This window comes from Aythya ferina (assembly GCF_964211825.1).
Source record: "Aythya ferina genome assembly, chromosome: 1".
Classification (NCBI taxonomy): Eukaryota; Metazoa; Chordata; class Aves; order Anseriformes; family Anatidae; genus Aythya; species Aythya ferina.
In genome coordinates, this window is record NC_140296.1 from 92298830 (window position 1) to 92315419 (window position 16590).

A 16590-nucleotide genomic window follows, 5' to 3' on the forward strand; every position below is an offset into this window, starting at 1 on the left:
TTGTCTTACAGCAGTGGCGAAGTGAATGCATCCCTCTTGTTAGCACGAAGGCAGCAAAGCCAGGGGTGCGTTTGGGGCACAATTTCTGAGGTATCTAGAAAAGGTCTGACAGGGAGTTGTCTGAAGCAGAGCTCCTCCTGGTGTCTGACCGAGTATATAACCATAAGCTCTTGGTTAAGCTCTCTATGGAGATTTGCTTTCAAGCTTATTTATTTGGGGTCCCTGGTGTTATCCCATTCCTGGAAGGGTCTCTTTAAGGCTGTTGTCAGATCCCTCTGCCTGTGTCCAAAGCAGAACGCAGCCCTGCTGCAGCAGTGGCCAGTGCTGGGGAGAGTTTACAGATGGCAGTGTGAGGGCGCAGAGCTGTGCCAAGAAGAAATTTCTCTCCCACCACACTGAAATGCGTACCAAAACATGCTGTCCTTTGCCGTGTTGCATGACTGCTGTTGCATCCAACACGATGCTGTTGTGTTGTCTGGTCATCTACTGTGATAGCTGACTATGAACTGCAGAAAGACCTCGACTGAGTACAGATTTCTCCGTTCCAGGCTGTCTCTTTATCATATTGCAAGGGACTGGTGTAGTTGAAGCTTCATTTCCTATGGGATTCCTTTTTCTTCCTATGAGTATTTCTTCACTATGTCCCTGGCTGGTAAGCTTGGATGGCAAATGCAGTGTATTTTCAATTACACTTTAACTGTTAGTGATAGGGAGCTGTAAACAGTCACCTCTGTGCTATTAGTGTTGCTGTCAGATATTCAGCCTGCTAACGAGTTTTTTTTATTACCTGATTCTGTCCAGGTCCAAGTTCTTGAGTGACAAATGGATGATTCAGAAAGGGTTCATGAAAGAAGAAGACCTTGTCAAAAAGCCTTGGTAAGCATGTCAGATACATCTGGATTTTTGTGATTCTGTTCTGTTTAACAGCTGTCTCTGTGGCAGTTGCTAATTGAAATCTCCTTGCAATTTGGGTTTGTTTCCTTTGGTTTTTAGTTAACCTTTCATGCTACTGTGGTGGTGTATAACTGTGGATATTAATCAAATCTGCTTAGATTCCTTAATTTCCTTCTTTGAGTTGCATGGTAGCAGAAGACGACTTGATACTTAATGATTTTGGAATGAAAGGGGTTGTGTCTGAAGTGAAAAAAGTAGTATTTGGAGAACTCTACCAAGCCAGAGTTCTTGAGGGCAAAGCACTACAGGTCTAGGTCTACATAGCTGAGGGAGAATCTTCTGTAGACTTGTAATATCTGTAAATATGGCTAGCTCTTTAAGAAGGAATCTAAATTTTTTATTATTGTGTAAGATATAAATAATAAAACTAGGGAGCCTAGTCTTCACTAACTGTCTGTAATACTACAATGTAGATGAGCTAGAAAAATTGGCTCAGTCTTAAAGCCTTCTCACACCAGGGAAACTTTCCTGTGTTGATGTAAGAACTGGAAAGCCTTCAAGCTTCTGCTGACTCTGGCAGAGTCCAGTCCCGTCCTTGCAGCCTTTTGTCATTCCCGTGGTGGTGAATTCCATGGTACGTGATCATCTGGTTCTGTTCTCTCCGTTAGACTTGCGTTGGTTTGTTTTTGTTTTGTCCAGGTGGTGGAACATCAGTGTTCAGGAGTTAAGCCTCTCGGCTCCCCTGACTGTGCTTCCCACTGTCACCTGTGCAAAGACTATTGAAATCCTCCGAGAGAAGGGATTCGACCAGGTACCAGTTGTTGATGAATCTGGGTATGTCCACATACATTTCTATTAATCCATCCGTATCGCTTCTCTCACCAGGTCCCAGGGGAGGTCTTTAAGTGCTGAGCAGAAATATAATCAGCTTTCTCTCATCTTTCTTCAGTTACAGTGACATGGTGCAGAAATGTTGCTTTATATGTTGCCACACCAGGGGTGGGCTTAATGTGTTATCATGCTGGGGCTCTCCTGCCTTTCATGTAGTAAGCCACTAGGGATTGTTATGGTATACTCACTCAGTGTGTCTCCTGCAGGATGGCTCTGTTTTTACAACAGCCGTTTAACTTACCAAAACAAAACTTTGCGTTTAAAACAAACAGGGCCAAACCCACCCATTGTCACCACAGCTTTCACCCAATTTCTTGAGATCATCATGTTACTTGAGATCATCTTGAGATCATTTGTGTAAGATGGAGTGATCCCTACAAACCAGGCTGCTCCCAGGAAACTGGTGTGCCTTGGTACCCTGTTGGTCCCTTGTCAGACAGGCTGAATAATGAACAGTTGCTCAGTTTCTTTCCAGTCAGTGTTAACACCAGGGATTAGTTATTACAGTCCTTTTAACGTGCTTGCAGGGAGAAGGGGAATGATCAACATTGAGGAGGGCTTGGCTTTGGCCTTGCCACGCCTTTCAAAAAGGACAAATGAAGGCATTAAACAATGAGGTCTGCTTTTCAAAAGGTCTCTGACTGCAAGAGCTGGAGGTATTCTTCTGAGCTAGATGCTCAGGAGGGCCAGCCAGCCACCCACAGCACCTGCTGGCTTCTGTGTGAGTCGCCAGAACGTCTGAGCACTGGACTCCAGGTATCTCCTGCAGAGATATAAAATGCAATTATATCCCATCAATCATGGTGCTTTATGCAGTGAAACTGCTCAACTGACATCTGCAGGCTGGCTGGCTGGGAGTGCTTTTACCTACAGGAACAAAGGCTATTGTATTGTTTAGCTAATTTTATTTCTCTTCTTCCCCAGGGTGATTCTGGGCATGGTTACCCTAGGTAACATGCTTTCTTCGCTGCTTGCTGGAAAAGTTCAGCCTTCAGATGAAGTCAGCAAAGTGATCTACAAGCAATTCAAGCAGGTAAGCAACAATTTCCCATCCTCTGGTGTAAAATACTAGTGTGGGTGTCCTGAGACTGCAGTGGCATCGGGTTGGGTGAGGTTTACCTGGGACCTTAAGGAACAGCGGTTACTGAGCGCAGACATGGGACTTGCTTAAACTCTGTCCTAGGTCACTCAGTAGCTCCCAGGCTTGTGTTGTGGCTCTATGTTGGGCTGTTCTATTAATTCAGCAGGCTTTCTGCTGCCATTCTTGCACTTTATTCCCTCCCAAAATAAACAGCATATATCTGGGCGATGAGTATCCAGCTGAAAAGAGAGCGAGATGTTGAAACAGCTCCTATTAAATCATTTCTGTATCAACTCTAAAAGGGCAACTGTTTGCCTTTTGTATCACACACCTTCCTAAAACAGGGCTGGATGGCTGGTGAAAGCTGTTGTCAGGATATGTGAATTTTGACATTAGCCAGTTTCACCTGTCCATCCAATATTACGTAGCAAGAGGCCACAACTTCCCAGCTGCATGGGTGCTCCTCTGAAAGATATCAATATTGTTGCTGTTTCTTTGCTTTGCTTACAGGAGAAAGATTTTCTTAACATGGAATGCTTGACTGAGCTTCCACCAGCTGTTCAGTTTCAACAGTCTCACAGTAGATGAGGTGCTGTCTTCAGGCAGTATGTGTAAAGCTGCTGGTCAGCCTGTGAACTACCAAGTCCCTGAGGCTGAGAGGGAATGCTAGCTCTTCATAGACCAAATGTAAATGTATTTTTTCCTTCCCAGGCAGATAATGAAGCGTCAGGTGGAAATGTGGTGCGTAAAAAACACTCTTCAGTTCCCGTCCTCCCTCACTTGGACACCTTAAGAGTTTCTGGGGCTGGTGTTGTGCAATCGCTTCTGTAGCTACAGTGGTGATAGCCGTAGTAGCCGATTCTCTGCACTTCTGAGGTTGTGGCTTTTCTCCATGGACAGCTTGAACTTACTCATGCTTCTTCAGTAAAGAACAGCTTAACCACTTCTTTTCAGCTCTGACGTTTCTTGGTGGAGGATGGAAGGGGAGCAACACGAGTGGTGGTATTGCTAACATGCTAACTGAAAGCATCGTTCACTGGTTATTTTTCATTTGAGTTGATGACTTAATGGAAAAACATGGTTAAATGCACATAACCTCAGAAGTATTGTGGATTTTGCTTTTCTTACCACTTTAGTCAAGCTTATTTGGCTTGTTTACTGATTAAAGTAGGAGAAAAGATCATCTGTGTCACTGAAGTGACTTAGGATATCCTACAGTTAGGATCTGTACCACAACATGTGTCAATAAAAGATCTACTTAGCCTGTGACTACTAAGGCAAAACTGTCTTTTAGCAATGCAGGAAGCTCTTTGATGGACACGATTATTTTCTTCCTTTACTCTGAGAGATTTTAAGATGAAGGCTTCTACCTTTTTTAGAGATACCAGCAGGATAACATCCAAGGGCTTTGAAGCACTAGTTACAAACGACTTGCAAATGCAAACAACTATTGTGTGTCAGTGGAGAGCAGGACCATTGTTGTGGAATCAGGTGTTAGCTCGAGTACTTTGGGGTCTTTTTACCCCTTTTCTCCCCAGAATAAATAGCTTTGTGCCAGCTGCTAACATCTGTTAGGTGTGGTGCAGACATAGCCTCAGCAGGTTTCTTGTCTGGCTTTAACAGAAAAGAGGGCTGGGGTGTGGACTGGCACTTTCCTTTTACTATACCTAGTGTTTGCTAGCCTGCTCCCTAGGGTGACTTTGGTCAGTGTCCTAAATCATTTAATCCTCAGCATCCTCAGTGGATAAGAGCCTCCTTTTGGCAAAGGAGATAATTCAGTTGCAGGGACGTGCGCAGTGCCTTGTCACTTGCTCTTAGGGCCAGACAAGCAGCCCCAGTCATGTCTGTAGGCTGACTGCCACAGGGATTTAGCACATTATTTAAATAAGAATAATAAAAGACCAAATGTGGGAAAACTCATGAGCAAAATAGTTAGGGAGATTAAATAAGCAGCAGTGAGATAGGTGAGAACTGTGGGACTCCTGTCAATTTTCCATTAAACACTTCAAAAACATGTTTAGGTCTTCACAGCTGTCCCTGTCCTGCCTATGGGCTGCCTGTCCCGGTCGTTTAGCTTATCCAGTCCCTGAAGACAGACCTGTTGGTAATATACAACGAGATGGCAAGGGGCTCTGCTCCTCGGTGAGCTTTGAACCTAAAGCCAAACGTTAGGCTTTGGAGCTAGGTTTGCACAAAACTGCCTGCCAGTGGTGGTGATGGACAGCTAACGTGACTTGGCAGCAAGTCCAAATTCCCCCCGCCCCTTGCCTTACACATAAGCTTAAGGATCGATGCTTTGGTATGCACCGTAACCTGCTCGTCCTTTTAAACACAGGGAATTAAGGCTGCTGGGAATCCTCCTTTTGATCTCTTCTCACTTACAGTTTGGAAACCAGAGCGCTGGGTTCCCGTCCAGCCCAACTGTTCGTGTTGGTGGTGTTTATTTCCCAGTCAAAAGTTGAGCTGGTTGCAGAATAAAAGCTGCCTTTCATTTGCAGTGCAAGACTTCTCTTTACTACAAATTAATTTAATCCCCTTTAATGAAAGTACATCCGGTAGTGGCTGCTGCTGTCAGCTGGGGAGGGTCACCTGGATAATAGACGCGTTGCTGCTGCTAACTACTTCAAAGCGTGGAGGAAGAACAGCTTTATGCATTCTTTCAGATGTTTCCAGGCGGCGATTAGCCTAGTGTTTCAGAAGGGCCCGTATTCTTTTTTTGTAGAGCCAACACGGGGTGCTTTCTTGTTTAGTCTTATCCAAGTTGAACCGTTTCACTAAAAAGGAATTAGAGATTCTCAGTTCCTTGATTTATACCAGAATAGGGTGTTAGCCAAGTAATGTTCACTCTTATTTTTGGTTTTGGCTGGTTTGGGCTTTTCTCTGTTACCCTGCTGCGTTCTCAGATTTTATTCACTTCCACAATGATTTGCAGCCTGATTCATTCACTTTCCCAGTCTTGCTGAAGTAAAATCACGGAGTATAATCTCGAGTTTTATGGTACACACTCCTGTTACACATGGATTACTTTTTACCCTCTCCCTCATAAAAATTTTTCAGCTGTTCGTTACATTCATTTTGTTTCCAGAATCAGAATGAAGATTTCACGTGCTGTTTTGTTTCTTTTCCTGGAAATCAGAGACAAAGGAAAAAATCTCTGATCTTTTACCTCAACCTTGATTTGCTGGTGTTTTACAATACTTAGGATGTGAGCAGAATATAAATGCTGACGTACTGCTTTTAACGCTAGATGGAGTATATGGGAATTATAAACATGTAGTGGACTGCTTTATTGAAGTTCTGTAACTCTTTCTTCAGATTAACCTGAAAGACAACTTGGGGAAGCTCTCTCATATCCTGGAGATAGACCACTTTGCTCTAGTGGTCCACGAACAAATTCAGTGTGAGTATGATGTCCTGCACCTTGCAAGATGTAATCTTCTTAAGAACGATAATAAGAAGCACATGCAAGTGTGAATGTGTAAACATGCTCTAAGGAAGCCAAATAGCCAAATGCTGTTTGTGTGTCCCAGGTTAACTCATTTTTTTTTTTTCCCTTCTAACGTAAAATCTTCAGTTTCATGAAGTGCAGTAAGAAATAGATGTCAATGCTGACGTCACCTTCTGAAGATAATTTAATATTTTTCTTTTGTATCTCATTTAAAATAACTTATTCCCTTTCATTGGACAGTTTATAATTTTACAATTTATATTTTTGCTACAAACCCTACTCTTCAACCTTTTCAAAACCCTTTACGCTGCTTCCTTTTTGAACTGGAAGTGACTGTTTTAAAAAAAAAATATTCAGAAGTTGAGTGTATCACTGCTACATGCGAATAATTTTGTTTTATTGAAAAAAAATAAATGAAAAGGGTGAATTAAAAGTCCAGGACAATTCAGCTGGCTGAACAAATCGAGCGTAAGTAGGTGAAGCATCTCAATACAGCCAGACTGAAGGAATGAGGTACTCTAGACCATAGGTAAAGGGCCAGAGGTCCTTCAGATCATTTGGTTTCCAGATCAAAGCTTTGTGGTCACAATGTAAAATCCCCTGAACCTGTGCTCTCAGTGCAAAAATGCTCGGAGGGTGGATAAAGATTTAAGATATGAATGGGAAGATGCTGCACTGTGATTTTATGCTCACCTTGTATTTGACAGGGGTGTAGGAGGACAGTAGTGTTGCATGTCCTGCTCCAGTGATGGTTGGTTCAAATGGGATATTATCAATTTGCAGCTATTTCAGATAGAGTGGCAGAAACTTAACATATGAGGAAAATATGCTCTGTAACAAAGGGTTTGGTTTGAATTTTAATGTTGAAATTAACAACAATGGATCCTTATTTTTCCTTCTATGCTGCTTCAGTTCCTACAGGCCTTTTATTAGGGGGCCTTTCTGAACTGAAAGTCCTTGCCATTCCCCCTGTGACTGTCGGCCAAGATGACTTTGGGGCTCCCCTCAACATACAGGGGACATCACTTGGGCACCTGGCTTTACAACCAACTCCATTAAAACCAGGTGGGAAGATATTTAACCTGTGTGCCTCCTAAATCCCCTCTTTCTGTTTCCGTGTAGATCACACCGATGGCTCCTCCAGTAAGCGGCAAATGGTGTTTGGCATCGTCACAGCCATCGACCTGCTCAACTTCGTAACTGCCAGAGAACGGGAAAGAAAGTCCAACTAAAGTCAAGGAGCAGCCCGGAGCCTCGTCAGCAATGTTTTGCAATCTCCAACAACAACAAAAAAATAATCAGGTTTATTTCTTAGGTCGAATGCTCTGTCCTTAAGGTGTGTGTTTTTTTTTTTAAATTCTGGAAATAAGCAATGAGCTATCCTGGTGTCAGCTATACAGCCAGTGCGTTTTAGCGTATTGCACAGCTTCTGGGAACTTGTTTACTAATCAGGTTACACGATATTTCTTAAGACAATTTATTTTTATACCTATACATGTGTATGTAAAAATGTTGCCTAAATTAACTGGTGTGTTCCTTACCCGTTGTCTCCAAAGTACAGCTTCTCAAAAACATTTTCAGATGCATTAAACATGTTGATACAGAGTTACTAAAGCAGAGGTCCAGGAGAGCTCTGGAAAGCTTTTTTATTATTTTTTTTCTCCCCTCTGTGCAGGGGTGTTAAGTTAGACAATGAGTGTAGAGACAAAACGGTATTAGGGTGTGGAGAGTGTTTCCCTTTCGGTGAGATCAGTGTGAAATAGGGGGCAAGTGTGAGAGCTAAAGTTGGTGTTCAGCTCAACCAGCTCCTCTGAGACAAAACTGACATGACTGGAGGCCTGACAACGAACTGACAGACAAAATAGTGACTTTCTTCTACACAGCACAACAGCTTTCACTGCAAAGATAGACCTTTCTTTTTTTCTTTTTTTTTTTTTTCCAACTGTACATTGATAAGCATGGGTGGAAAGGTTAGAAAGTAAGACTGAGCCTCTTGCCTGAAGAATGCTGTTCCATCTAGGACCTTCTCCTTACCACCCACCCTCCTCTTTATCTATATTTATGCCTGCTCTTTTTTTATTTTTTTTTCTTCTTTTTTTTTTTTTAATAAAAAAGAAGCCAAATATAATCTGTCAAGAGCTGTGAACACTTTTTTTTTTTCTTGATGTCCTGTTCAAGTACTCCCAAGCTGGAGCTCCTTCATGTAATGTGCAGCAGGTGAATACAGCTACAACTTTTTACCACTTCCATAATTCTCTGGATTTTTCTCAATAGAGATTGACCCGTGTAGCCATGGCAAAGTTTGTTGGCAGTAGCAGCTCAGCCACACCGTGCTCTTCCGACTTCTGTTAGTGGTAATGATGGGTGGAATCGCTCTGTGGTTAAAGGAGAAGAGTAGCTATTCTTTGTCTTAATTAAGATTGCTCTAATCATCGTATGCTGACCGGCCTTTTGCCAAGAATACAGATTATGATCAGCAACAGTGACATTCTTCTTAGCTTATCTCTTTCCACTGCAGTAAGAAAACACTACAGCTGGCTGGGGCTACTGGTGGTAAGATAGTGTTTAAAAAAAAAAAAAAAAAGGCAATGAATCAGATAAGAGAAAACAAAGGTGTTATTTAAAAACAAAACAAAAAAAAAAACAATGGCACTTACTACCTTCTACCTGCTGTAAATTGATTTTTTTCTACCCCACTGGCCTCCCTGTGGCAATGGAATTTGCTTTACATGGTGGAACTGTGTGCTCAGAGGAGAGGTGTCCTCTGTCCCCCTTCAGAGAGCCCTGTCCCACATCACTGCTGAGCAAAAGCATAAATCCGACCTTTTGTGGTTCCATGTTGGGTGATTCAGGCCTAGAGGAGAGCAGAAAAATGAGGGGAAGCAGGAGCTGAAAGACAAAGAGGTGACACCAGTGGTGGTGTCTGCCTGCCAAGAGCGTGATGGGCTGTTTGGCCTTCTAGCTGCTGCTTTTTTGGTGAATGCTAAAAAATTTGGTAATGAAGTCTCCGATTGATTTCTGTTAACTCCTTAAAGCTGTGTTGATGGATGCTAAGTTTATTCTGTACTCATTCAGTTTACTTTCTTAAACATTGGCTCTCCCTTCTGATTAGGGCTGGTAATGAAGTAACATGACCCCCACTCTCTTAAAAAAGCACTTGCTTCCTCCAGTAAGTGATGGTGGTGGTGGAGACTTGCAGACTGAACAAACAGCTGGGAGTTGGAGGTCTTGTGTTGCTGTCAGGTGAGGAGAGAAAGGAAGCAGCAGAATCACCAAAGGGATCTGCTGTCTGTGGCTTGGGTGGAAGCAGATGACCCTTGCAGTTTTAATTCCAGCACCTACAGCTTGATGCTTTATCCCTCGCGTGCAAATACTGCAGGCTGAGCCTGAAGAAGGACAAATAACAGTTTAGATCCACCTTGTGAGACTTTGTCAGGGGCTGGATTAATATTCTCAAATTCTCCTTGTAGAAGCTAGACAGCAAGAGTCAACAACGTGGCTCACTGGGGAGAGGAGGCACCTTCCAAAACTGATTCATCTGTAACACCAGTTGTAGGAAAGGGGTCAGTTACACCAGGAGATACTTCCCTGAAACTGTGGTTTAACCATTAAATTCATACACTTCTTTGAGATTTAAGACAACTTTTCCTAGGGCTCTGGAATAAACTGCCACAAAGTTTAACAAAAATAAAATAAAATGTACCATTCATTAATAATTGGTTCTAGAGGACGGTAGTTTTTTTTTTAAATATTTTTCTTTAACCTCATGCTTTGTGGTAATTTCTTTCTCACTGTAGGAGCAACCCCAGCTTCGGTGCTCTGCCTGGGGAAAGCTGAACCTGGTGCGAGTACCAGATAGGTGTGTTAAAGATGCTTCTTTCAAATCTGGATTAACTTCTCCAGGCTGAACAGCTCTGCCTTACACTCTGTCAGTGATGGCTGTAAGAAGTCATCTTTCAAACTGTATTTTTGAGCTACCTCCCCAGGGGGTAATAAATAATTTAGCACAGTTAAGGGCATGGTTCTTCTTTTAGTGGTTCTTAAATCATCTGCTGCTTAGCATAGACAGTCAAATGGTCAGTTGTGTCCCTGTAGGTATTACTATTTCAGCCAAACTTCTGAACTCCTTTCCCAATTACTTCAAATACTGTTGTCAGATATATTTTCATACATGTCCATACATTTTGTGCCTTCACGAGATGCTGCTAACTGAAGTGTTTGCTACAGTTGTAGCTGTCACTGCTGCTAAATTTTGCCATTACTGTTGCTCTTAAAAGTTGGCTTTTTTTTTTTTTTTCCACACGTTTTTCCATCTGATCTTGGCTGTGGGGAGAGACACTTCAGGATTTTTTCCCTTTTCTTTTTGTCCCTCTCAAAACTCCATGTCCCAGCCTAACTGAATTGCAAGAAATATGAGAAGGGTAGAAGGAGATTCCTGAAGTTATTTTCAGAAGAGCAGTCCAAGAAGTAAGATTACTAAGACAGGGTTGAGGAAGCAGGGGATTAATGACACAGAAAAGTGTGACAATTTCAGCTTGCTATTTCAGTTTGCTGTTCATAAATTGATCTCTGCCATGTCATGAAAAACAGGTGGTATTGCTGACTAAGAAGGAAGGGTTGGTTGGAGCCGGCAGGGAAGCAGGGATGTGACACTGGAGCAATCCAAGTGAGTAACCTGAAGTAATCCAGCTGCTCTGCATGTGCAGCTGGTTAGGAGCAGGAGCTGTTTCCCATTCTAAACTGGCCCAAGAAGATGGTGGTCACCAGTTGCTCTTACTGAGAGCAGCAGCCCTGTTTGATCAGAGGAGCTGGGGAAATAGCTGGAGTCACTGAATGACTGAAAAACTTTCCAGAGCTCTTTCTTGTAGTAGGAATGATGACAGCAAGGAGAAGGGGGCTGTGATGTGAAAGTTCATGAGCGTGCTGTTTTTCTGCATACTTGGAAGTGTTCTGTCACATTGATCCTAGTGAGCAGTTGTAGGGCTGTATTAATGCTTGACTCATCTGTTTCAAATACTGTGAGGACCAAGAAAGACATCTGTTTGCTTGTTTGGTCTTTAACCCAAAGTAAAAGTCCAAAACTTGAACAGAACTATGGTATTTTTTTATTTTTTATTTTCCTGAAATGGGTGCCTGCATCTTCTGTTTACCTGTACTGGTTAAGCAAATGCTGACCGTAAGCCTGAAAACTATTTTGCACATGGTTATTTATATAAACAATTTATGCTGTGTTTGTGTGTCACTGTAAGAGAGTATCAGTCCTCTTGCTTCAGTGTTGGCTCTGTGAAAATCCTTTTGTTTCCTCACTTGAAGACAGTTACCCAGTAAAAACTGTACGTTTCGCAAGAAGTTACCAGGCAACAACATAAGGATCACCTTGGAGTTGCAATGACCAATATTACTTCCCACTTTTTCCACAAGCTATGGCTGACTCCAGAGCATTGTATAGCTGGGGTTCCTCTCAGCTGCCAACCAAGCTCATCCATAAATGGTTTCTGAAAACTTCGGTGTGGATTTCACACAGCACACTCGCCAGTAGGAGCTGCCTAGCGTTGCTGCCGTCGTCCAGCAGCGTTTCCTCCTGCGTAGTGTCAACACGCTCCTGTGAGAAAGGGAAGTCTTTTTATGCTTGTAGGAGCTGGGAGAAATCAATACTACGTGCTGTATTTATTGCACAAACCTTCACAATACAATATAAAGAATTCAATAAAAGCTGTTTGATTGCAGAATGACTCGGTTTATTTTTAATGGAAGTTCAAGGTGAAGCTATATTAATTAGGCTGTAGACTGGACGAAGTTTCTGTTGGCTGCAGATGATCTCCCACTTCGTGTATGGACTGCAGCTCTCTTCTTCTGTCCCCAGGGAGCTGCAGGACTGTCGGTGAGCCAGGCCGTGGGCTGCTTCTCAGGGCCGGCTCTATTACAGTCCTGTTTTTTCTGTATCATACAAGAAAGATGAAGAGGTAGGTCTGAAATACCACTGAAGTTTCTACAGGAAGAACTGCCTGCGCAGTCAGTTGGACCGGTATCTGTGAATGAATCCAAAGGGTATGGGCTCGCCTGCATCTGGGAGAAGGCAACACGAAGGGACCTGAAGTGAGGTTAGAAAGGTAATAGGTGCATGAACGCAAGTAACACGCACACAGTTGTTCTGTGGCTTAATCTGCAGGAAAACGGTGGGGCTGACTAGGCTCTTTCAGAGCTGTGTCTGCATGCTGCTGCTCAGCTCCACTCCCTCTTGGCAACTGCTCAAGTTAAAGCAGGGTGAGGGCACACTGTAGCACTCAGGCAAGCAAGTAAAGCTCTTAGGCCTTGGTTTGCAGTCCCCAGTGCCTTGTGGGGCCAGTCCCTGCTCAGCCCCTTCCAAATAGCTTCAGGGCCCAGCCAGCCTGCCTCGCTGGCACCTTATTCCATCACACAGGGGCAGGGAGGACCTCCTGGGCCTGCCTCAGGTGCTGGGGCAGTGCAGGATGAAGTCCACGCTAGCTCATGGGTTTTCTTACGGGAGCATTGTTAATCTGCCTCCTCCCATGTGGAGCGCTTTATCTCCGGCTTTATCTTCCTGCTCCTGATCCAGCAGCGAGGGGTGACTGACCCAGCAGGTGACTGATGCAGGAAACTTTCCTTACACATCCCTCTCGTATGATTAGTCGACATGCTGTCCTTGTCCGCGCCGATTGCGGATCGTTGCCTCACCTTCACCTTTCAGCAGTCGGCAGAGAAGCACAGCGGGGTCGTGATAATCGCAGCCTGATATGCAAAGGGCCAACGTAGCTCCCAGGCTCACCTTTGCGAGACACGGCTTCCAGCAGAAAGGCCAAAGGCTAACGGGGCACGGAGAGCAGCCAGCAGCTCGCGGGATCAAGTTCCACCTCGGGAGTAGGCTAAAGGCGTTCCTGCCCCGCTCCGGGCTGCGGCCCCAGACACAGCCCCCAGAAGGGAGCTGAGCCAGGTGAAAAATTCAAGGTGGTCAGATTTTTGAGGCAGTGTGGTTTTGGAGAGAAGCAGCCAGGGCTAGGCACAAGGGGGCCGTGCACACCAGGGTTTTGAAGGCATCTCCTGCTGGCTGAGGCGCTGCCTAATGGCACTGCCAGCAGCGAGCCGTCCCCAGCTGCGGAGATGCCCCTCCTCACGGCTTACAGATGCAGGGAAAATTACTGGGTACAATCTGCTGTTCTGGCTCTGGAGATAACCGGAGGACTTCAGTCTGGAAAGCTACCTTATGAAGGCAATAAATTCCCTTTGGGAAAAAAAAAAAAAAAAAAAAAAAGACAACATACGTGTTGCTGATGGGGGTGCCACCACCTTTTGCCAGTGCAAGGTAAAACCAGCTCCGCCTGAGCTTTGCTCATGAAATATTCCCGAGGGCACTCTTTATTTATAATGATTTACCAGAAGCGTGCCGTTGGAGAGGGAGGTGGCTGTAAAAGGGCCGTGGGAGGATTTCCAGGCTTTTTTTTTTTTTTTTTGTCCTGGCCTTTCCCAGAGAAACAAAGCGATAACGAAACAGAGCTGGGCTGGTTAGCACTGGGGCAGCATTTCTGCTGGGAGCAGGAGGTGGGCTTCTCTCGGGGTGAACTGGGGAGCTGCCCTGGCCCTCTGGGGATGGCTATTAGCTCAGATGGCTGATGCTGCAGGGCTGGTGAAGCTGTAGGTGCAAGAAGGCTTCAGGCAGTGTCCCTTAGTGCTGCCATTTCCAGCTGGGTGCACCAGGTTGTCCCCTCAGAGGCCAGGGAGGGGATGAACGACACGGCAGGGAAGATGGTGAAGGGAAAATGGAGCCAAGCAAACCCAGCACAGTGACCTGGGGATGCTGTGCCTGGACGGAGAGCCCACAGAGCCTGGTTCCTCTTGACAGGGAGGTCGTGGGCAGGCTTTCTGCTTCACCTGCTTCCAAGGGAAGGGCAGGAGGACATGGAGGCAGGGGTCCCGGTGCCGCCCGCAGCAGTGCCATGCAGGCCATGCCCTGTCCTCAGGGAGCACAGGCAGCACAGGGCAGGGTGCCTTGCTTCAAGGCATGAAACTGTGCAAGCTGTGTTAGCAGCAAGGTGGCATGAAGGAGGCTCCGGCTGTGACCTGGGAACAGCTTTTAGCCTGAAGCACCCTCTGGTCAAATTTCCATGACAGGATCCAAAGCAACACAGAGCATTCAAGTTCACAGAGGCCTTTATTTTACAGCCCCTGGATAAGTGACCCCAGAGCCAGGGCTCTCGGTGCAAGGTGGCTGAGTCACATTTCAGGGACAACCTGGGATTCAGCTGTCTTTGTGACAGGCCTGGGCGGCTGCCGGGCTCGAGGCCAGCTCAGACTGTGGCTCCTGCAAAGGAGGAGATGTGTGAGGAGAGCCATGCGTCATGGCTAAGTCCAGCCACCATGTTGCTCAGGGCCTAACACTGTGGTAGTCAACTCACTTGGTGGTGGAGATGGAGATTAAGAGTTAAGGGAGGGTAAGAGGTAAGGGAGGGAAGAGTCTGCAGGCCCTGAGCAGTGGTGTGGCCATGAGGAGAGCAGCCAAGTCACCTGTTGTGACCTGTTGACCCACGTTATCCTGAAGAAAAGTCCATGTATTTAGGAGCAAAGCCAAGTGGTGTGTCTGCTGCAGGGTGCACTGCTCCTTCACTAACTATCAATCCTTCACAGCTCCTTTCAGCAAACAGATGCGTGTTCTTCTTTCACACCTGCCAGCTCACAGATTTTGGAAAGCAGCCTCTGCTTTTAGTGGCAACCAGCTGGGTCCGTACACCCAAACAAACAGGGCAAATGGCCTGTGTGTGCATACTGCCCCCGTAGCCCATGCACAGTGTAATATGTGGGAGACTGATGCCTTTTGGACACATCAGTATTTGAGCATGCTCTGATCAGGCCCCATGGGCGAGCACAGTGGTCTGGCCTGCGAAAGGTGGGAAACCCGCTGTGTTTAGAGTTGGTTGTGCTGGTGATTCCTCCCAGTCTCCTCGTAAGAAATAGTAACTGGGTGGCTCCTAAGGTTCTGGGGCCACAAAAGCTCTTTCCTCCCAAGCACCCAAAAATAAAACCTGAGTGCTATGTCCCTTCCACCCCTGCTGAGGTGACTGCCATGAAACTACCTCTGCAAAGAGCCAGGAGGACGGTCCTTTGAAAACAGAGACGCCTCCCCTCTGTACCCAGACAGTGGGATCCTGCAGGGCAAAAGCTGCAGTGTGACCATTCAGATGAAACACAGGGCAGTGCAAGTTGATGTGGCACAAAGAGCTTCAGGCTTGTGATGCGCTCTTGTGTTTTTTCAAGTTAATAATGCTTAAACACAAACGCCGCAGAATGGCAAGGTAAGATTAAATACCCACAAGCCACCTTCTTATTGTGCGCACGCTCTGTCAAGTTCCTGGCCTGTCTATGTGGTGTGGAAACACAACAGGGACATCGGTGCAGACCCCTGCCAGTCTTCTGTAGACAAGTACCTCCTCTGTTCTTAACTCAGGTGCAGACAAAGCATTAAAAACATGTCAAAACGCCTGCCATCCTCAGTTTCCCTGGGGCAAAACAGGCTGGGTACATGCCTGCTCTACCAGCCATGTGCCTGGAGTTTGCTGAAGAGCCGATGCCCTACCTAGACCTGGAGGCTGGAGGTAGGTGACTTGATGAAAACTAGAGTCGGTCCAAACGGTAGTTCTGGGGATGGTGGTGGTGAAGTTGAGAGTGCTCATCAGACTTATTAGCTAATAGCTTTTAACTTACAAAAACAAAAATAAGGAGAGGATGTGTGATGGTGTGTGATTTTTTCAAAACCCCCAAACTTGCCATTTAGACCTTTTCTGAAGAAAATGTTTAATTGAAAAAGAAATCTCCAAGCAAAGTATTTTATTTCAAAATGAGCTTCTCTTCATTCAAACATCCATCCAAATCTCTGCTTCAATTTAGTCTGGAAAAATCTCAGTTTATTTCAGTTTGGTCACTAAAATGAAGAACTTTATTTTTTAATGTGGCTTCACCTCAAGCATATACTGCTTCAGGAGGTAGCCAGGGAGAGGTGGCTGGGTTATTCTGTAACTGCGGTGCCCAGAAAACACAACTCTTACCAGGGTTAGGGTTATTTGCAGCTTCTTTATGAGGAATCTGCATGATCTGCGTCACATCAGATAGCCCACAAGATTTTTCTACAATGGATTACCTCTGGCAATGTTTTCCAGAGATTTCATTTATTGCAAAAAGACCAAAGGTAATGTCATTCTTGTGCTAATGCCTACAATAATCACCTCTTTGAGAGGTTTGATTCCAGAATAAATGTGCCAATAAATAT

The 16590-nt window shown here is 45.0% G+C and overlaps 1 protein-coding gene across 3 annotated transcripts in view; it reads left to right on the forward strand.

Annotated features, from left to right (window-relative positions):
* The window catches only part of LOC311430414 (cystathionine beta-synthase-like), a 32707-nt gene extending 20667 nt beyond the window's left edge, over window positions 1–12040 (forward strand). For 2 of the 3 annotated variants that reach the window (XM_084506950.1, XM_084506949.1), the window contains exons 13-18: window positions 802–876; window positions 1594–1728; window positions 2710–2818; window positions 3578–3607; window positions 6182–6266; window positions 7437–12040. In XM_084506950.1, coding sequence (XP_084363076.1) covers window positions 802–876; window positions 1594–1728; window positions 2710–2818; window positions 3578–3607; window positions 6182–6266; window positions 7437–7546 — 544 coding nt within the window. In that variant the 3' untranslated portion in view covers window positions 7547–12040. The remainder of the gene's footprint in view (window positions 1–801; window positions 877–1593; window positions 1729–2709; window positions 2819–3577; window positions 3608–6181; window positions 6267–7436) is intronic. The other variant, XM_084506951.1, reaches the window with a different exon arrangement.
* Window positions 12041–16590: the final 4550 nt, after the last annotated feature.